Source organism: Takifugu rubripes, chromosome 14, assembly GCF_901000725.2.
Source record: "Takifugu rubripes chromosome 14, fTakRub1.2, whole genome shotgun sequence".
Lineage (NCBI taxonomy): Eukaryota > Metazoa > Chordata > Actinopteri > Tetraodontiformes > Tetraodontidae > Takifugu > Takifugu rubripes.
The window spans coordinates 9,021,846-9,043,777 of record NC_042298.1 but is presented as its reverse complement, the minus strand read 5'-3'; the positions used below and the strand labels follow the sequence as shown (position 1 = coordinate 9,043,777).

Sequence of the window (21,932 nt, the reverse complement as noted above, 5' to 3'; positions counted from 1 at the left end):
CATCCATCCATCCATCCATCCATCCATCCATCCATCCATCCATCCAATCTCTCAGGTAGCACACGTAGGATGATGGTTTGGCCTGGTTATTTAAAAAACGTGTTTTTTAAACCTATAGTATGCTCCTACAGTCTGTGTGTGATAGTACCTGCATGCGCGTGTGTGTGTTGGGGGAAAGGGGTGCTGTGTGTGTGTGGGCGGAAGAGCATCATGCATCGCTCTAAGCCATGCAGTGCATCTTTCAAGCAGCGAGACAGTAGGTCAGGATTACCAAACGCCACCTGAGGCTGATGAGAACACCTGCATGTTCTCTCTTTCTATTTGTGTGTGTGTGCTTCGGCAGGCTCACACACACACACACACACGCACACACACACACACACACACACACACACACACACACACACACACACACACATACACACACACACACACAGATGTCAGTAACTAACAGAGTCCCACACTGTGTAATTTATTCGATCACGTTCTTGTTTCTTGTTAAGCCTTCAACTAATGTACACAGGAAATTCAACAGGGTGCACGTTCCAGTGAGCACATCAATACGTCTGAGGAAATGAATGGCGTTATTGAACAACAAGGTGTGGTCATGAGGGACTAATGCGGCAGCTCTTAAGACATTGATTTCTGACGAGAAAATGTCAGTGTATTCATAATTCATTCACCCAAATTGAGCGCAGTGTTTATAAAGCTTTAGAGGAGACCGTCTTTGTCTGAAACAGGCTGGGAGAGATACGGATGCGTTATCAGCTTGACATTTGGAGGCACAAGACACCCACACACAGGCAGACAACCATACACACACACACACACACACACACACACACACACACACGATGGTAGAACTGAAGCTTATGTTACTGTATTTCTATACATATTCCTGTCTTCTAGATCCTTGGATGAAATTCAAATTTATTTTTTATAGTTATTCACAAATTACAGAGTGGCTTTCGCTAGCGAGGGTTTAATGTTGGTGTTCTGAGGAACGTATGTTTTTTTTTGTGAAGATGCAAATATAGAATGAGGATCAGAAGAACCCTAACAATGACCGATTGGTATTATACTGTAGATATTTTTCCACACTTTGTTGGATTTTAACTTTCAGACTGTGTGGTGAGCCTCTGGATGGTGCAAATGATAAAAGAATCCCATGAAGGAAAATCTATATGTATCATCAATTTCCGAGTGACACTGTTTGTACTCACATTTACAGTGTTTGTCACAGAGCGCAGCCTGCCTCATGTCACACAGCCGTATCGAGCCCTTGCTGCTGCTGTAGGCGAAGGTGTGACACTGCTGGGGATGAAACTCCGCAGACGTGATCACCTCTGTCAGATCTTCCATGTTGGCTGGCTTAATGTCCACAATGTCTAAGAGAGAGGAGCTGAGGAACAATGGCAATTTTCAAGATGGGTGACAAGTCTCGCCCCAGCTAGCGTGGCTTGAACAAACGTGAGAGGATACTGAAGCTGCGGTCGGTGATCTCCAGGTTCCACAGGTTCACCCTGAGATCGTCAGTGGAGATGAACGTCTGAAGGTCAGAGTTGACAGAGATGGAGTTGATGTGGTAGGTGTGGGCATTGCTGAACACACGTCTGGCTGTAGCCTCAACCATCAAGTCCATAGGCTGCAGCACTGGCACCTATCGGTTGAGTTACAGAGAAAAAAACAACAGAAAGAGATTTTCACTGAAGGCTTTGATGTATTTTGCAACACTGATTCAATATTCACTGTGTACTTGGGTGGTGTTTCCTTAAGGCCTTCTTAGATATTCATCTGTGTGGTTCTATATGACTGCAGGGATTTGTGTGACATTTGCCTCACAAATCTCAAAGAAACAGTCAGTTGCGGCAGTGCTCTGAGGCTGTTTTATGAGCCGGTGCAATCAGACTGAGAATATCTATTTGCCACACGGCTACACCGCCACACCCTCATGCAGAGCGGCGAGGAAGTCCTTATGAAAGCGTTTGGGCCAGAGAAGGATGTGGAAAGACGGCCAAAGGGCATTGCTAGTCCCTGCCGAGGAATGATAACTGAACTCTGAAGAATTAAGATGAGCCCCCCTCCCACACACACACACACACACACACACACGCACTGATGCAGCGAGCTATGGACTTCAAAGACACCCAGTACAAGTCTGCATGCACCCCCCCGTTGGCCAGCTAAAATCCAGACAAAGAGAGAAAGGAGGGGAGAAAGCGAGGCGAACAAATTGACTGCTTCTTCCCTTTTTCTCTTGTCTGTTGTTGGCACTGACAGAAAGACAAGGCAGCCCAGCAGGCTGCTGTATCTCCATGGGTGCCACTTCATTTCCATGTCTTTCACTGGCCGTCCAGGCAGACAAGAACCATATTAACCCATCACCTCTAACAGAAACGGCAACAATGTTCTGCTTGCTTTAAAAAAAATCATGAAAAATGTTTTGATTTCAAATGATAAAATAATTAGGAAGTGGCTTGGATTTCTTTGCTGGTGTATTTTGGAAGATTGCTGGTAGCCCTTCCCCATTACCCCTCCTGTTTTTATGCCCTGTGGATTTCACAGCCCCTAACAGGATTGCCACAGTCCTGGCCTGTCCTCCAGGTTGCTATGATCCCCCGGCCAGCCAGACAAAGAGGGACAGACATGCTGAACACAGCACTAATCTACTATGGCAGACACACACACACACACACACACGGTACTTGACGTGGCTGCTGCTTTGTGTGAAAATTAGAGGTAGTGGTGTGATAAGAATGGGGGGTTGGAGGGGGAGCAGAAAGGATCATCCCTTCGTGGTCTCACATACACCTTTTGATCATTCTTTGCTCATTCTCACTGTCTCAGTTCAAAATTCTCAAACAAATGTGGATTCGCTGGTGAATCTGAGCTTCCATTTAAAGAGAGCAAGGTCTCTACAGCTAATTAAAGTGAAAAAAAATGTAGCGTGCCAGAGTGTCTAAGAAGTTTTAGGGAGGATTTAAGGTTATCAAAGCATAATTGCTGAGTGCTAAATTTTGATTTAATCAGCTTAACGGAGCAGCTCTTACTAGAGCTCAAGGAGTTCGATGTGCAGACTGAGGAAAATGCCAGATACAAATAAAATCAGAACATGTTTTTTTTTTCATGTAAAAATGTAGAACAAGCCAACATGTTGAGTTTAAGTAAGACACTTAAGCATTACAAATCATACTTGTATCAGTTCTTTTCCTACAGGGCTCCTATTAAATGATTTCAGAACAGTTTTTCTGTGAAATGAAATATTTTGTATGTACTTTGCTTTAGGCCATGATCTAAACACCACAGCAGGCCCTGAACAGCTGTGACCTTCTTCGGTTAGACTCAACCAGTTCCAAGGGGTCTCTTACTCTTAGCGAAGTGATGGTCGATGGGCTTCTGATCCGTCCATCGTCGTCCTTCAGGTTGTAGCCCTCTGGACGTTTGTCCCTCTCACTGATTTTCCACAGCTTCACCGTCTTGTCTGTGGTGGATACATGTCACAAACAGGCACGCAACAAATGCTGTAAGATCACGCCTCGCGTTGGATACAACATGGATGAAACAGGTGGGGGCTGGGCAGCCAATCTGGCACGTAGCTGGGCAGGAGCCAGGGAGGATGATGAATGGTGGCTTCTGTGAAGATTCTGATATTAATCTACTAGTTCACTATGTTTCCTGTCTACATTATAAGCTCCCCCCCCAAAAAAACCCATATGGGCAATTTTCAATTCTAGATTACACAAACACCAGTAAAATCTCATTTTCTTGGTCTAGTGGAGGAAGGTGACGCTTGCCTTTTTTTTTAACTTCTGCTGTTAATATTGGTGTCAGAAAAGTAGGACCCTCTGCCATCTGCTCCACCTAACTCTTGCTATTCTGCACCAGCCATGCGTGACGGCGGCAATCTGGAAGATGCCTCTCCTGTGATCTGCTTGGGCGTCTGTTTACAAGTATGTATGCTCTTCCATAGGTGGGTATGTGTTCCCGTAATGGCAGTCGTGCATGAAGAACACCATTTGAAAATTAAACAGCAGCCTTCGTGTGCACCACAGCGGTAACCTGGAGTATCTGACTGACCGTTGGTGGACAGCAAGAAGTAGGCTGCATTCTGCTGAGGAAGCCATCTGATTTTGTTGATCTTCTCCTCAATCTCCAAACTCTTCAGGTAGTCAAACTCTGGTTCGTGGCTCTGGAATGTGCTGTAAACGTTGTACTCTCCTCGACGCTGAGGCTGGCTCTTACTCTGAAAAGCATCAGAGCAAATCCAGCATCAGATTGACCTGCTTTCTATTAACTGCAAGAGCTTAATTCCTTAATGAGATGACCAACATTTGAGCACACATCCTTCTCTTAGTCTTAAATTTAAACTTAATCAGCTGCAGCATTAGATAAAACATTTCAGCTCATGCATGTGAAGACACTCCACTAATAGCATTAGCATATGTTGATTGGGATGTATAAATAGCTGTATAAATAGCTATTGATGCAAAATGCAACATATTGTATTGTGTGATAATATTCTATTCTTGAAAAGGGAATTCAAAGATTAACACAGAATAAGTAGAATGATTATTCAACAAAGGGGAGAAAAGTGTGCAAGTGGATTTTTGTTGAAAAACTGATGTTTCCATAATTGTGTCTTGAAGCTACACAGTCAATTAATTTCCATCCAGCTTACTAAAGCAAAAATATAAAACAAAAATATCAAAAAAAGGTCAGATCCCTTCAACAGAAGCACATTTAGTGTGACATTATTGGCATTTCCTACCTCCTGCTCCCTCTGGAAGACAACCACTCGGCCTCCTTTATCCCCGGTGGCCAACAGCTCCCCTGATGAGTTAAACTCAACCGTTGAGATAATGTCAGCTGCAACACAGGAAACAAAGGGAGGGGAGAAAAAGTCAGCAAGGATGTGCACAAAGATTTAAAGATATCCGCTTAACAAAAAGACAAATGTCCCAGAACTCTGGTGTGATTCTAAGAATCAGAAAAACTGCGAGTAACTTGAGGGGAAATGTAATTTCTAACCCACAGGAGGAATCTCTGCCACAGACACGAGTTCGGTGAAATATGGGTTAAAAGCCACCAGAGGACTCCCAGCATGAAATCAACCAGTTCACCAGCCCATTTTTCTGATTAAAGTGAGCCAGTCTGTGTCATTTAATCACACTCCTGCATTTTAGAAAACTAATTATCGTTCACCTCTCCCCTGCTGGCTGCAGGAACCCTTGGTGCTCCCTGTCCCTGCTGTTGCCCTGTCACGAACTGTTACATTTTAAGTGAAAGCAGGTGCTCATCTATGTGTGTAGCACCTGTCACACTTAATCTATAATGCGTCAAAATGAGCCTGAAAATATTACAGCTATAGTTCTATACTCAATTTTGCAATGTGCAAAGCTAAAAAAGCAAAAAAAAAATAGAGACCTACCCTTAAGGCGGCTTTTCCTCTCCTCCTCAAAGACATACATCTGACTAAATATAGGAGACACGACTGGTGACTGTAATTATTATACAGCCCCAGGCTACAAAAGCTGTACCATACTCATACCCACACGTACTAATACTCATGCAGACACTTGCACGACAGAGCAGAGGATACCCCCCTCCATAATAGTGGCAATAATGTTGGACAGAGAGAAAAAGAGCTTGTTGTTTTGTACCCCCACGCCCTCCGTGGACCTGCTTCTGCTGGAGTGCTGAACAGAAGAGGGGAATGTTGCTATGGAGACCGTTTCCATCTCTAGCAGGAGTCAGAGTGGTGTGTAGTGCGTGTGCCAATATAGCTCTCAGACTTAGTTGCTGATGCTAGCTGTAATTCAGCAGACTGGGCCATTGCTGCAATAGAGTGAAAACCTGCATCTGGGGGCGTATTTGCAGTCAAATGCAGCTCTGAATTTCAGACAATGGAGTCTTTGCTGGCGGCCTCCTCTCTCTCCTTGAAGCTGCCGCGGATAGTGGAACCGGAGTGTTGACTGTGTACGTGTGCTCGCCTTTGTCATTTAATCGAATAAGTATGAGAGAGAAGGAGCACGGGGCTGGATGTAGCGTTATGGGGGGTTGCGTTCATATCTGAACCTGGAAACGAATCACGTTTTACACACGGCGCACTATGACCTAATTATAAGTTGGAAGCACCCCACTGACACACCATATTGTTGCCGCGCACAGTTATTTTCGGCACCTACATGCAGTCGAATTCACACATGTACACTGACGTGCACATATCCCCACCCACCCACACACAGGTGCTCCCTCTCTCTCTCATTCTCTCTCTCCGTCTTTCCCTTCCGCCATCAGAACCCACTGGTGTGAATCGAATGGAATCGGCTTAGCAGCCAGCTTTCTTGAATCAAAGCTTTTTGCTTTTTCTCTCTTTTTGTCCTTCATAGCTTTCCTTTCATTCTGCCTCCCCCCCCCCCACCCCCACCCCACCCATCTCCACAGTCGCATTCGCCTTCCCTCATCAGCGGCACATTAAGCCAGTGAAGAGAAACAGTAATTGATGTGTGCCGTCTAACGAGTTCACACACAGAGACGTCCTTCAGTCATCTTTCTCAATGAAGAAGTGAGGAGACCTAGTGAAGCTGAAACCATGGGGAACATGATGGAATGCATCCAGAAATTAGTCTTTCCATCATGCAAATTTATTCAAAATATAGAAGACAATGTATACACAGCCATGGAGCTGTACATTATTTTCAGATCAATTTCAAGAAGCTCCTCCAAAAACAGAGGAGACAAAGACTAGCCAACATAACAATATACAGCATATGTTGTTTATGATGTGCCATAGGTGCTGTCTTTCCCTAATAAATGGCCAGAACAAACAAGCCTTTCAGTGAAGCAGGTCGGCAGGGTTTCTCTACAATAAACTCTGACGGATTTTTAATGATTTGAACGTCAGCAGGTCCTTCGTGTGACCCAAATGTGTGGAGAAATGATCAAATGTGTACTTACACACACTCCCTGACATACACGCAGCTTCATCAACAGACCATAACCAGATGAAGCCCATAAATCCTGTGGCCAGTCAGGTCCGACACATGGGTCGGCGACGCGGCGGTTTAGAGGGATGCTCGAGATAACGCACATCCATCACCGGTAATAACAAAGACAAGCCTGTTGGACGGCTGCTGCGAGGTTGGTGTGTGCAGGAGTTCGTGCCTTTATATGACCAGAATAAAACAGGAATGGCACAGCTGTGACTGTTAATCTAACTGCCCTTCAGCATACAATACAGAATCACGACTGAAAACAATTGGATGGAAACATAGATATGCATTGATTCTGGAATGAAAACTGGGCACGAAGAACCAGAAGCATTGGGGTGGGGGAGTAGGGATATTGAATGTATTTATAGAGGCTCACACACGTAGCATCTATCACACCTCACAGCGCCAACTGCTAAAACAAAAGGGGTGAAAAGTCTAAGGAAGAGCTGTTTGTTTCTCAAAAGTAGGTCAATAAAAATGAGTGCAACGAGTCTCATAAGAAGAAATGGCCCAAAAAAAAGTAGCGCCCCGGCTAAGCTCTCCTGATTTAACATTTCCAGTGTTAAAAATCCAAGCTAGATCCTGGTGCTAGGTAGGGTTGTGTAAGTCAAGGCAAAATTGGGTGGCAGTGGAGAAAGCCAGTTGCATAAGTGTTGTGCAGTAATTCCGGGTAGATTGGAGGTTGTTGGCAACGCAGTTTCGTGTAGATGCTTTGTTAGATACAGAGAGGAGAGGATTACTGCTCCCTGAGCTGCCTGCGTCAAAGGCTCAGGCTATAGTAAGATAATACAAGTCTGATCCTAAAATCGCTCACCGCTCTTTTTCCATCCATAAGAGTTGATGTGCATCAACCTTTAATTACTTTCATTCAGCTGACTTTCAATTCATCATCGCAGTGCTGAATAAGCATCTGATAATGTCTTTGTTTCACCGCCACCAACAATGGAGATGAATCACATTTTTTGAATAAACCCTTCTACCTACTGCTTGCCAGCCATATGATTAAGGGTTTATTAGGCTTTATTAGCTACACACAAAGCAGCAGAGCACAAAGCATCTCTCTTCATCCAAAGAGCATGACTCTTTGTAAGATCTGGAGTGAACAGGCTAATTAACCTGGTTTCTCCAGAATCAGCCCCTTGAGGATGATACAGAATGTGTGAATATTCTGTGTAGACTCTTTTTTTCTTTGCACATAATGTACGTGCTGGCTTTTCTGTACCCTGAGGTCAAAATGGACGAGACACACTCCCGCACCACTTCTCACACTTCATTAACACTTCGGCGTGGCACAAATCTACGTACAGACACAAGGCCGGACGGGACGGAACAAGAAGGGATCTGGCAAAGACCTCCAATCAGCGCTTCCTGCATGCACAGGGGGATCATTTCAAATGCTGGTTATTTATTCTCTTAGAAACTGAAAACGGAGGAGGGGGATGGTGGGCGAGTGGGGGTGCATAGAATTAAAATCCTCCGCCAAAACAAAAGCTGTTCTCTCTCCTCTCTGGTTGTCTGTCTGTGCAGTCTCTTTCATCTCCCTGTTTTCAAGAAGGTGCGAATCAAAGTCGGCACGGTGTCGATACAGGCTGAAATTCTGTACCCACGGCAACCTTATTACCGAAACATTAGCACCACCTCTCCGATGGAACACAAGAATTAGCTATCAAAACTTACAAATGTGTCCCATTACAGAGTCCTGAAAGGTCAACCACTGCTCAGCCTGCAGGCTAGTCGAGCACTAACATAAATCTATCACAGCAGCAGCTACTGACCAGGAAGTCAGCTAAGAAATTGGATATTTTTATAACCATGATAACGAGGCAACACCGCAAGTAATCTTTAATAAATTCTCATTAAATTTTCATGGCGCTCCAGACTTAATAAGAAGCTAATCAGGAGATGAAAGCAGACGCTGAAGGAGTGTTACTCGCCCCAACTTCATAGCCTGCTGCACCCCCACACCAGCACCCGCTATACACAGACACTATCTTTCTGTGCCAAGGCGGAGCGTTGCCTTTTTTGAGTGTTTCATAGTGAATAATGGATGGGACCTGGGGGTATGGTGGGCTAAGTCTTTTTATGCCGAGGTCCTAAAGTGTGGCCCCGGGGCGTTTGCCTTGGCAGAGGCAACCGGCCGCTGTAATAAAGGCTGTGATGGCACACTGCATCAGTATTCAGCAGGGCTGGAGGGGTCACATCACACACAAGCCCACGACTGCATCAGACAGTGGTACAAGCAGCAAAACAGAGAGAGCGAAAGGAAATGAGAGGGGGGAGTGCAGGAGGAAGGGATTACATGTCCTACCAATAGATCTTTAGGCCATTGTTCCAGTGGCTAAATTGTAAAGGACCAAAAATCAATACCAAAGCAGACATCAGGTTTGCTCCTGCCTGGCAGCTAGGAAGCTATTTACATTTTTACACCCAAAGCGGTGTTCAGCAATTTAGCAATTCCATCTGTTATAGAAACATCCAAGGTATAGATTAATAAATTAACTGAATAGTGCACCGACTGAACTAACATACGCGCCGGTAGTAAGTTGCATCTGTTTTATCACCTTTAGCAAATTGTCAGAGCAGGAAGAGGCCTAATGCAACTGAGAATGTGTGTGATGTCTCAGTAAACCTGAGGATTTTAATTTCACTTATGACCACAGCTGACCAACACAGTATTACAGCCAGTCTGACCATGCATGCATTCACGCCGCTGCAGTCGATATAACCACCCGCACACCCACTGAGGCATGGGATTGGTGCAAGCCAAAGGTCAGAGGCAGTGACATCATTAAAATGTGACATCATTAAACTGCCCTGCTGGTATGAGCAAGCATGGCTTGAGGGGGAATCCCTACCATGGACAACGTGTTTAAAGGTGCGATTGCCTCTGCATGTGTGTGTGTGTGAGCTAAATTGCCAGGTCCTGATGACACATGTGTACTCTGCTGAATTTATGAGGACTAACACGCAGACAGCGACCCATCTGATCTTTGATGGCAGACGGGCTTCACACCACTTAAAATAGACAAGAGAGTGTATGGGCACAGACACACTCATTCATTATATATGAGGTGTGACGACCACGTCATAAATTATAGCAGTAAAAAAATAACAAAAGTACTTGCTGCTTGTTTGCAAAGCGCAGATGGGCCAGTGACCACGATTTCAAGGGACAGATTTCATGCACGTGCAACTTCACATGCGTTTGCTGCTGATCAAATGAAAGCAACAAAGTGCAGATTTGACACAGAGAGACGCTGGATGAAGAAGCTCCCCTACTGTTTTTTCATCTCAGCGGCCACATCAAACAAAGATATCCATCACACCCACGCCCACCCCCCACCCCGCTTTCCCCGAACCACTAGCTTCGGCGGTGACAGCAAATCATCGAAAACCACGAGAGCAGAGAAAAGCGTGATGCGCTGCCACGTTTCAAGAAAGCACGGAGACTCCGCTTCGATTCTCTTTGCATCAGTGCTGATGGCAAATGAAAAAAGGCAGGGGTGACTGATCCACCCTGCAGCCACACATACCCTTCACCAATGTGTGCCTTCAATATCAGCCCGGTCCATTCACCCCTTTATGTAAGAATTGGCGTAATGTAATAATAGGGGAAACAATACATTTTGATTTTTGAACAGAAATGTGATTTTCCAGTACATGGCGCGAAGCAAGTACACCACTGAAATACAGCTGGTTTCAAAAGAAATAAGAAATCCATTTATTTTACTAAATTTCAGATTTGTGTGAAAAGAACATTTAACCTAGAGAGAACTTTCAAGGGGACGTTCACTGCATGTTATTTGGACTTAATCGGATCCATCTGCTGCAATGAGACGCCCCCGGTCCCCTAAATGGTTTTATTATCATAGTCATATCAGCACAGCAGTTAATGTCCATAACCAATCTACATTACTGCTAAATGGGGACCCAGTGCTAATTAGATTAACGATGGCCCTTTACCTGCAGATCAGTGTTTTATGTTGAGCAACCATTTGAGCAGCTTGTGGGAGACAGGTGGAGCTGATTGGTAGAACATAAGGGAACTATTAAGCTTCAGACAGCTAAGGGGCTGAAAATGAAGTGACTGTTGCGTGGCAATGAGAAGGGAAAAAATCATGCAGGAGGAGCAGCATTTATAGCTATGAGCCTACACTGAAAAGATATTGTTAGTCATTGATCATAACTTCACAGTAAATTATTTCTAAAAAAAAAATAAGGCTGTAATTTCTGAAAAAGAAAATGCTTTCTCTTCGAATTACGCCCTCCCCGGTGTCTTGCTTCAACGTGGGTGGATGAGAAGTGAGTGATTTTTTTTTTCCCATCAACAATTGAAATGACTTTTGGAATGTTGCATGTTCACTCTGTCTGCACAGAAGGCATTATTTCCCCGGCTGCCCTTCCAGTTGATACAGATTAAAACCCTGACTCTCCTTGGTCAGCATCCTAAAATAGCAGGTATGACGGGAAGCCACCTCATCATCATCCTCAGCATCGTCTCCAACACGCTAAGCTCCATATTTAAGACAAACGATCAGAAAATGCCTTGAACAGCCTGTAACACTTATTGTCCGTCTTTCTCATGATTAAATTCGATTAAATATAATATAAATCATCTTTAGGAACTTTGCGGAGTCACATTGTGATATATAGCTGCAGAGATCTGTGTAATTCTTGTTTAAATGATTCGTATTTCTATCCTCCACGTTCCATTCATTTCTGCCTTCATAGGTTCAAATACCTTCGGTTGCATAGTTTTGGTCGCGAAGGAAGCTGTTGTTGATTTTCCGGGTGTCACTCTCCTCCTCCATTGATGAATCGGCTGGTTCGGGATCCTGAAAGCGGCAAGTCTGCTCCCATCATGCCCGGTACCGTCAGCAGGTGGGCTGTGGGACCAGCAGGGGGCCTGTCATGGCTCTAAATCTCCGGTGTAACCAACGCGCTCTCGATCCAATACCTCTGGTAATTACGCTGCCGGTAACGATGATGGACGCGCAGATCCCGTCCACAACTCGCGGCACATCCAACCAACGCAGTGCAGTGACAGCCCCAACTTCAACTGCGGATATTAAAAACCAAATTAAAAACGCAGCAGGTCCTGGTCGAAACTTGTGTATAAACCCTCGGACGGGAGCAAGAGGGCTCGCGTAATTTTGGATGAGACGAATTTAAAAAAAACGTTGTCTTCTTGGAGGTGGATGAACCCGCAGCAGAAGCTCACTCGGTAAATCTCTTCTGGAGGATTTGAGTTCAGGCAGGCAGGCAGGCTCGATTTCCCCTCCCAGTGCCAGCGGGGCGGGTGGGATTATGCGTCAACACGCTTGGTGCGTTCACTCCAATATTTACGCGTCAGAATCGTTTCGCAAGTCCACAGGAGCACTTCGTCTGTCTCTGTCTTTATTATTCTCTCTTCCCTCTCTCTCTCTTTCTCTATCACGCTCTCTCACTCTCTAACACCCCCCCCCCCCCCTCCCCCCCTCTCATTCATTCTGCGTTATACCGGCAGCCCACGGAGCTGACTCACTCCGGATAGCGCAGAGCAGCACGTACTGTATAGACACCCACTGAGCCATCGCTGCTGCTGCTGCTGCTGCTGCTCTGCCCCTCCCATGCTGCCAGGCTGCTGGCGCTTTAAATAGCCACGAACTGCTAATGCAGCTCACACACAACCCCATCACCAGAGAAGTTTGGATCCTGTCCGCTCACAGCATGGTGACCACCGCCGAGGTGTAAAGTCGACAGCTGCCTTATGGCTTGTTAGCAGGTTGTCAGTTAAGCCTTTAGATCCTGAATCTTACGTTACAAGATGTCAACTGCCAGACCAAACGTATCTATGAAAATACAGCAAAAAACAAACGGGATAACTTTAATATATATAGATATATAAGCAACAGTACACACTTCTGCAGAGATATTAAACAGCCTGGTTCAACACGTTTGTAGCTACCCCTACTGCTTGAGACACATTATATAAAGTGCATTTGTTTACATTTATACTATGCAAAGTTCACATTGGACACTTCAAATTAAGGAGGGTCAGAAAGAGCGAGAGAGAGAGAGCTGACTGAAAAACTACTATGCAGAAGAAGAGAAAAAAGCCCAGACGCTGATTAATTAGATTAGTAGGACTGCCGTCTGTGCCTCTCTCCCTGAAAGGATCTCATTTCCACCCTGAGTTTAATGAAACCGCACAAGCCTTCCTCTGGTTCAGTCTTTGTACCGGCAGCACATCCCTGCCCTTATCAACTCACTTTACCTTAAATCTCTCAGACTCCACAGAGGGACCGGTGTCCATCTCAAAAAAGCCTCTGCACACACACACACATATGCACACACAAATAAAGAGATTGTGTAGAGCCCCCTCTCGTAAATGCATTAGCTCTAATCCACAGGACCATTTGCACATTCAATCCTCTGCTCCTCTGCTAATGGGAATCTGGCTGTGTGAGTGGCAGGCTGCTCATAGCAAAGAAAGGGGCCTTCTACACATGCTATTTTACACCCCATCACCTTATACCACCTCCATTTCCATTGGAATACATTACAGTGTTATTAGGCATGCAGATTGATAATGAAAGCTGGTGGAGTGTTGGGAAATATGCTTTCATATTTACAGTTCTCTACCCCCGTAATGAAATCTGCACGGAAACTTTGCCATCGTTGACCCCCACTGATGTGACTGAGCAGTCAGCAGGGCTTCCAATCTCTATCAATATTTAAACAGGGTCTAGAGGACAAAAGGAAACACGCGGCGCTCCTCTTCCACTGCTGAGCAGCAACGACTTGATGGAATTGAAATGGAATAAACAAAACAATGGATTTAGTGGAAGGAAACAGCATGGATGAGAGGTTGGGGTTTGTCTGGGTTTGTCAGGTGGTGAGAGGGAGCTCGAGCTGAGGGACATGGGTGACAAGCAAAGGCACAAAGATATTTGACTGTATAATGAAGGAATATGTGGAGGGTGCTGCATCACTAATAACATCCACCACCTCCATTACTGTATACCTTTTACATATTAATGCTGTCACTGCTGAAGGCACACAGGACAATAAAAAGCTTGTATACTTTCCAGTACGTCCCCCAACCAAATTTTAATCGCCTAATTTCTGATTAGATGACTCACATCTCCACATTTGAGTACAAATATGTTTTGTAGAATGTGTTTGGCACTTTCTGGATGTCATTAACTTCAATCTTCTCACCGAGCCCACAAATAGTAACATCGCAATATTTACTTGTTGCAACAGAAGGAATCGCAGAGATTGTTCATTTATTAACTATGCCAAATGCTCCTGTGGTATGCTAGTGGCTGTTACAAACCACAAATTGTTCTTTGTGCAGGACTGATTAATTGTTCCCAATTTTAAAACATTAAAGTTATAATAATGAGCTGCATCATTTTATGAGTGGGGCTCGTGTTCATGTCAGAAATGGTTCATTTTAGGACCTAAACTTATAAAAACTGGGACCAGTACAAAAAAAGAACTACTCATTTAGGAAATTAAGGATGAGTTTAATGAACCACTAATATGAATCAATTTTGAATTTAGAAATTATACATTTTGAGATGCAGATGAAAACCTCTCATTTCCTGCCCCCACTACTGCATTTCCTGTGTATTTCCCACATTTCCATTTCCTATTGATATGAAAATCAACCCCAAATTAAACTAATACGATTTCCTAAATTGCAGCAATCAAACGACTTAACAGGTGAACCCAAGTTGATGCACATTCACAGTATTTTCAGAAGAAGAGCTTCTACACCACAATGCTCATTTGTCTCTCTGTCTAGCAACATGTTCTCCATGGTTACCTCAGTTCTCTTGTTCATTACTTCCCCATCTCGGCTCTGCTCGAACCAGTGACAGCATGTCAGCAGCACAACCACCTGCATGTCGGGCGTGTAGGAAGTGCTCGGGGGAGACCGGCAGAATTGGAGAGCGTGTCCTCAATTCGCCTCAATCGTGTGGACAAAGTGGGTTAAATTAGGCTGTAGAAGCCCAAACATAGGGACACGATCACACGGCGATGATATTTTAGTCACGCCCAATTGCTTTCCTTGATGTGTGGTAATTGTTTGACCCAGGGAGGCCATAGGCAGTCAAGATGATGTCTGCATACCAAGTACCACACATGGAGACCTGAGGATAGATGTTGGACCACACGGCAGCTCTAAAGCATGCTTATATATTTTCTTCATATCTCAAGATTACAGTGGGTGATATATTGGCCTCATGATGTCTGGTATAAATGCAGAACAGTATTGACTTTTTCATCTTCCTAATCGATCCGATGAGTTTAGTAGAAGTCAATGCAAAATCAATTTGAGAGCCGGGTTGTTAATGGTGCTTCCAAATAGAGTGTAAAAATGAATTTTAGAAGGTTAAAAAAAATCAAATATAAAACACTTATACAAATGATGAGTGCATTTTTGCCATGTTTTAATGAAACAAACTCCAGAAATTATATACGATTTAAAAAATATAATGAAAAATGTAGGAATTATGATTACCACACAATATTAGAATTATTTCAAGCATATGTTATATATATGATGTAATATAAGTATATGTTAATAAATTTGAATTATATGGGTAATTACAGATTACAGAATGATTATTTATGCCTAAAATGAGAAAGAATGTCTGAAAAGCAGGCAATTCACACATTTATACAGAAAGCACCACCATATTAATGCAAAAAGAGAAATTCCAGACCAAGGTGATAGTATACTGAATAAACTTATACCCACATAATGGGGATGGAGAAACGCTTCAATATTTACACCTTAGTCCGTAACACACGTCTCCTACTGCGAGAAACATGTGGCTGTCAATGGATTCTCTCCTGGAGCATGTAAACAGGGACAGAGGTGTGCAGTTAGACAGTCTAGTAGCTGTAACTCAACCCCTGAGTGCATCTTAACTTGCTGTGTCTGTAGTCTCCAACAGTCAAAATAAACTTTATAAAACCTGGAACCTCCCCTGGAAGTGGTTTTCTTTTAAAGTAACTCTCTTCATCTTTGCTGGACACAGATGAGATCCTGTTTAACGGCTGAGCTAATTGAACGTGTCACTGGTTTTAGATTTGCATGAGATTTTCCCTCCAAACATTTATTGTCCTCCACTAGCCATGCAACACACCCTGGTATTAAGAACAGCTAAACACATGAGGGTAATAGGATTGTTGGAGGACTCCATCTGTCAGGGGACTGAGCAGCAGCAAACCGCAGGGGCGCAGCACCCTGACACGGATGCACCTGCAGGGTCTGCCCTCTCCTCCACAGAAATGTATTCAGTCTTAAAATGTAACCGCTGGGAGACTAAAGTGTGTTCAACTGTTCTGTAAATAGAACCAAGTATTGAGAAAACGCACAATTTGTTGGGACTTGATGACATTTTGGATGTTAATAATTCACGGTAGTGACTATTAAAAACAAATACACTGAGTGAATGGATACATGAGAGGGTGGGGGAGGAATACAGGGGAGATCCTTTCGCTTGGAAAAAGGCATGGAAAAAAAGATAAAAAAGATGGATGTCTAGTTTTGGTAGAGGGCATTAAATCAAGCCTAGAGGCTGTTCCTAAATCAGCCGACTTTACTCTTTGGTGTCATTCCAATTACATCAGGATGAGACTAATGCTGCATTGCTCTGAGACTTGCAGTGGAGCCTGATTTTCTGTTTCTCTCTTGCTCTCCATCCCCTCCCCCAGCCTCTCCATCCCTCCCCAGATAATGAAATAATTTATTTTTTTTTAAAAACAACAGCGCGTGCGCAATGATTATCACAGAATGGTGCATTCAAAATTAAAATGCATCAGCTTTAATGTACAATTACAATTTTGATTTTTGCATACTCACATACGCACACACACACACATACACACACACACACACACACACACACACACACACACACTTGTTTCTGTTGCTTTCAACAACTGGAAACAGAGGAATGGAACGATAGACACGCGCTACAGATTTTATTGTTCAATATACAGTCGTGTCTTGGAGGGTGGGGGTGGGGTAGGGTGGTGGGGGGGGTACACGTTTGCACTTAACAGAAAATCATTGCATTGCACTTCTCTGGTTGCTAGGAAACTGCCATTGAAATGGCAATGCAATGCAGCACAACAGCTGTCTACATAATTGCACAATTAAAACCTTAAACTGCTGTAATTTTGGTCATATTCATCTCAATACCAGATCAAGCGCGTCCCAACATGTTTTCTACCAGTTGGGTTAATGGACCGAACAGGAGGAGCTCGTGTTCAGACTGATTCTGGAATTCATTAGTGAAATGATTTGTGATGCATAAAGAAGGGAGAATACAAGCGATGCAAGCAAGTGTGGAACTATTTGTGTTGCTGGATGGAAAGCTTGGATGGATGCTGTGTGCTTACGTATGCTATCTTTATCCTCCTGTAATTTCCTCTCTGTGGACAGATGAAAGACCAGCAAGTGGAAAGTGGGTTAAGCAGGTTAGTGAGTGACTACAAAGCCACCAGCCCATACAAGACCAGGGAGCCATGCGCGCCTTCCTTTCAGGACCACGGGTGGCTCTTCACTGAGGAGAATCTCCAGCAAAGAAATGGGTTAAAGATTTACCCTGAAAATATAGGTCACCGCTTCATAATAAAACATCCACTTTATAGTTTCACTTTTTAAACCAACAGTTATTTATTTTTTAAATGTATCACACCGCATGAAGTGTTCATCAGCTGGGTATTGTAGTCCATAAAATGCGTGGTGTCATTTGGCTCAGTAGCTTCTGCCCTCGGATATGACTACAACCTTGACTGCATTCAAAACCAACTAAGACATTCATTTCTTGTTTTGCACTTTATATTATGAAGATTAAATATTATATTTATAGAGTGTAAATATTTAGCAAAAGTTAAAAATAAACATCACTTCCTGGTTTTATTACCTTTTTATGATTATTGCATGCAATATTTTCCAGCCCATGATTGAGCCAATCTCACTTAAAGGGTAAGTTATGAATTATGATGTCACAAAAAGCTTATAATAAATGTATAAATTGATTGATTCTAATTTACTCTAAATGACTTTAAAGTCTGACAAATGTGTCTTTGATTTGTTTGCAGAATGGAACATTAAAATAAAATTGATTTACACTGAAAATCTTGATTTGGACATCTGTTTAAAGCTATTTGTTCAGTGGCAGCAAACATTCTTGCTTTCATGAACACCGAATTAGAGTGCTCACCTTGCGTGAATGGAAGTCGCACCACACCAAACTGGCCTAATTGTCTCTGCTGCTTACATCACAACTCATTAGTGATGGCACCCAAATCAGTATTTTGATATCAAATCAGTTCAAACACAGAGTTAACCCGACCCAAGTTATTTATTTCTTTTATTTTTTGAAAAAGCTGTTCGATGATGTGGCGACAGGACTGTGCGGCTCTTCCTCTTCTGCCTGCCAAGGCCTGGCCTTGAATGTGGACCCCCTCGGGGAGGGAATGCAGCCTTTCCACTCACCCACACCCAGTACAAATGAACTGCAACCCAAAACCCTAAAGACCAACCCCAATCCTGACCCTAACTTTGATATCAAATTGGTTCAAACGCATTCAAAACATGCAATCTTACCTGGTTTTCTGGGCTTAATGGGCTGGCACAACTGATGCAGAAGTAGTGGGGGAATTAAATGTACATATTTCAGGCTGTCCTCAAACACAAAGGCAGAAAAATGAAACTACACTACTACACTGTAACTTACTGGCTGTCGGCAAAGCTTCCAGCACTAACTGAAATGCAAATGTGATGAGATGATTAAAGAAATATCCAAATCCATCACATTTATGGTGGAGTGCTTAGGAAGTTAGCACAATGCTCATCGAATGGGGATTTCCATTAACATGTTGATAGATTGAGTGTCACAACGGCAACTGCATTAACCCCCCATTTAAATACAGATGCTTAACGTAAAATAACATATGTGGTCATTTCTGTTGGCACATGGTCTTAATGAACTAAGAGCTACTGATCGTAGCTGAGTTAAGTTAGTCTGAATCCTCCACAGCAGTCTGGTTGTTGCTAATGTGGATATTAAAACAAGCAGCAGCAGCACAACATATGCCCGACCCCATATCTGAACAGCCCCCCCACCCTATTTCTTGGTACAGCCTGCTAGTGAGAGTTTGCTCATGTTCCAACCAGCCCCTTGTGACAATGGAACATGTTCTCTTTGGACCTCAGCTCAAGACCCCACCACACTTAATCTATCTCACACACAGCCGACGCGGCTTTATAACAAACAGTCCTCACACACACTTGGTCAACAATAAAGATAAACACAAGAGGCATGTCACACTTAGAGGCTGTAATCTCCAAGAAAATCCCATTTGGAAGAGCAGCTGCCAGCAAGGATCGCGGAGATGCTGTGGTCGTGGTACCCACAGGGTGGCAAGCTGTCCACCATCCATTTCATTCTATCAATGACACACACACACACACACACACACACACACACACACACACACACACACACACACACACACACACACACACACACACACACACTTAAAGACAGGCTATAACATGATAAATATACACCACTTGTTTTCATAGAAGCGTGTCGATTGGCTCAACAGGCCAGTTTCTCATTTGAACAGGGCCTTATTCTTTATTGCCGGGAATATTGATCTGGCATGACGGATTTTGCTGCAAACTAGCCTGAGGGATTTACCATTTCTGCATAGGAGAGATGGATTGTGCTTGCTGGCAAATGAAGTCTGTCCATCTGTCTGTTAATCATGCTGTCTGGTTGTGAAAATCACTTTTATTCTTTAAAGTAGAATATTAATAGGAAAGAAACAGAAGTAATGTAATAGTATATTATCTTATAGACCACATCTGAAAGAAGCTGTATATTCTGTGTGTTAAAGATATATAATATATGTTTTGTTCATTTTTTGTGCCATGTACACATGGATATTTAATAAATGGAATAAATAAAAGTAGTTACAAATGAGTGCTCTCCTTAGTGTTGCATTAACACCTAAACTTATAGCGCCACTACCTGGCAAAAGGATGTATTACATTACAGAAAATGTGTTATTTCAAATGTGTTTTTTTCCCTTCTCATTGGTGAATTGTATGTATGTGGGATATACACCTCCAACCAGCTGGGAAAAAAGTTTTATGAGTCAAATATGAGCAGCATACCACAGACAATGCACGGTAGTTTAAAAGTTGACAGGCAATAGGAGGACATATGGACCGGGTCTCAAGGAGGACCCCTCAGCTGACAATCAAGACAAGAAAGCAATCAACAACTGTCTCAAATACCCACGTTTTCTCTTTGCCTACATCCTGTCATGACTGCATAATGACTTACTATTAATGACACAAATCACACTATTGCTATACAAAACAAGCTAAATATATTTTTTTGGAAGTAATAAGAATCTGTGAGGACAGGAAAAATGAGATAGTGGTTATGAGCAGAATTTGATCCCTGGTCTTGGTCAGACTCAAATCAAATGTTCCTGAAAATAAACCGATTATGTAAGTAATAGGCCTGGTTCACATTTCACATCAATGCAGGAAATCCTGCCCATGCATCCCAAAGACAACGGTTAGCAATTGCGTCACACATAAAACATTACAAGCCAGTTTAATTGGGCCTGAAAGGAAAATGGTGGTGTTGTGGGTGGGAATTGCACATCCTACATGTGATGTAACAGTGTCGATATGAGATCTATATTCTGTCCACCCCTGACCAAATATTCCAAGCAGAACTAATTACTGTGGAAAGGCCGAGGCCACAACCTGCCCGCTGAGGGCCTGTTGGTGAGCTGTGCACTCAGCATATAGTGAGAGATGGAAATCTGCTGGGAGCAGAGCTGGGATCTGAGCAGTCACTGCAGATGCATGAGGTCACAAATGTGCGCACAGAAGCAAGCAAAAAGACGTTTTCTGAGGTGACATCTATCCTCTCAAAGCCAATGAAGCAGTCAGAGGGGCACAGAGGGAGACAGGAAGTGGGAGTGAGACTTGGTTCTTCACAAAAAGGCAAATTCTACAATATTCACAACGATCCCATGCATACAATAAAGCTATGATTATAGCCAGAAATGATGTGTCTAGTCAGTCACATTAGCTGATGTTAAAGCTAAAATTCTCTGTGGATAATTCCTAAAATGATAAATAGGCTTGTTATAGCGTGACAGAGATGACAAATGAAGTGCTTTTACTTGGTCGAGAGTGGCTAAATGGAGGTATAATGGGAGAGTAGGGCTAAATAAATTGGATGTAGCTGGACAAATAGACTGTCTACAATGAGAAAAGGAGAGACTGAATGGACTGTTACATTTGGACAGAAAAGCAAAATGAGCTGATCACATAATGGTTGAGGAGTGCCTGATAAAAGGCATTGACGTTTAAAAGGTTGTGTTGGTTATTGGTGGGCCAAGGATTCCACTGAACGAGTGGAGCAATGAAAAGAGCAATGAAATCTCATTTTTTAACAGACAATAAAATGACCCTAGAGTGTATCAAAACTGGGAAAATGAAATCTAAAATTACCATAAAATACACAACCCATTAAGACAACTGATGTGGATGATGCTAAACGGACTGAAATGACGAGGATAAAAACAAACATACACACATTGATTTATTAACTGCAATATGCATGTTTAAAGAGTGATTAGTTTGTCCTTCAAACTACCAAAAAGTTAATGATAATTGTTCGCAAGTCTCATCTGATTTAAAATGCTTACAGTCTCTGATGTTACTTAAAACTGAGCACGTTTTATAATGTTCTACTGCTGACTCGTTTATTGTTACCATGTCACACACACGCGCACGCACACACACACACACACAGAATAGTCTACGTTTGTGGTAAACAGTAAACACGCCTTGTGCCAGGACAGCTCGGCCTTACGACACGACATCAATAC

At 43.2% G+C, this 21,932-nt stretch overlaps 1 protein-coding gene across 3 annotated transcripts in view; it reads right to left on the bottom strand.

Annotated features, from left to right (window-relative positions):
• Positions 1 to 21,932, bottom strand: part of ppp2r2ba (protein phosphatase 2, regulatory subunit B, beta a) — a 33,239-nt gene that overhangs the window by 4,110 nt on the left and 7,197 nt on the right. Inside the window, exons 2-7 of one of the 3 annotated variants that reach the window (XM_029846926.1) lie at positions 11,734 to 12,051; positions 4,769 to 4,866; positions 4,078 to 4,243; positions 3,369 to 3,481; positions 1,483 to 1,660; positions 1,224 to 1,388 (exon numbers count right to left, since the gene is read on the bottom strand). In XM_029846926.1, the coding sequence (XP_029702786.1) occupies positions 1,224 to 1,388; positions 1,483 to 1,660; positions 3,369 to 3,481; positions 4,078 to 4,243; positions 4,769 to 4,866; positions 11,734 to 11,803 (790 nt within the window). In that variant the 5' untranslated portion in view covers positions 11,804 to 12,051. Of the gene's footprint in view, positions 1 to 1,223; positions 1,389 to 1,482; positions 1,661 to 3,368; positions 3,482 to 4,077; positions 4,244 to 4,768; positions 4,867 to 11,733; positions 12,430 to 21,932 lie in introns of those variants that run through there. The other 2 variants (XM_003970503.3, XM_003970504.3) reach the window with 2 other exon arrangements.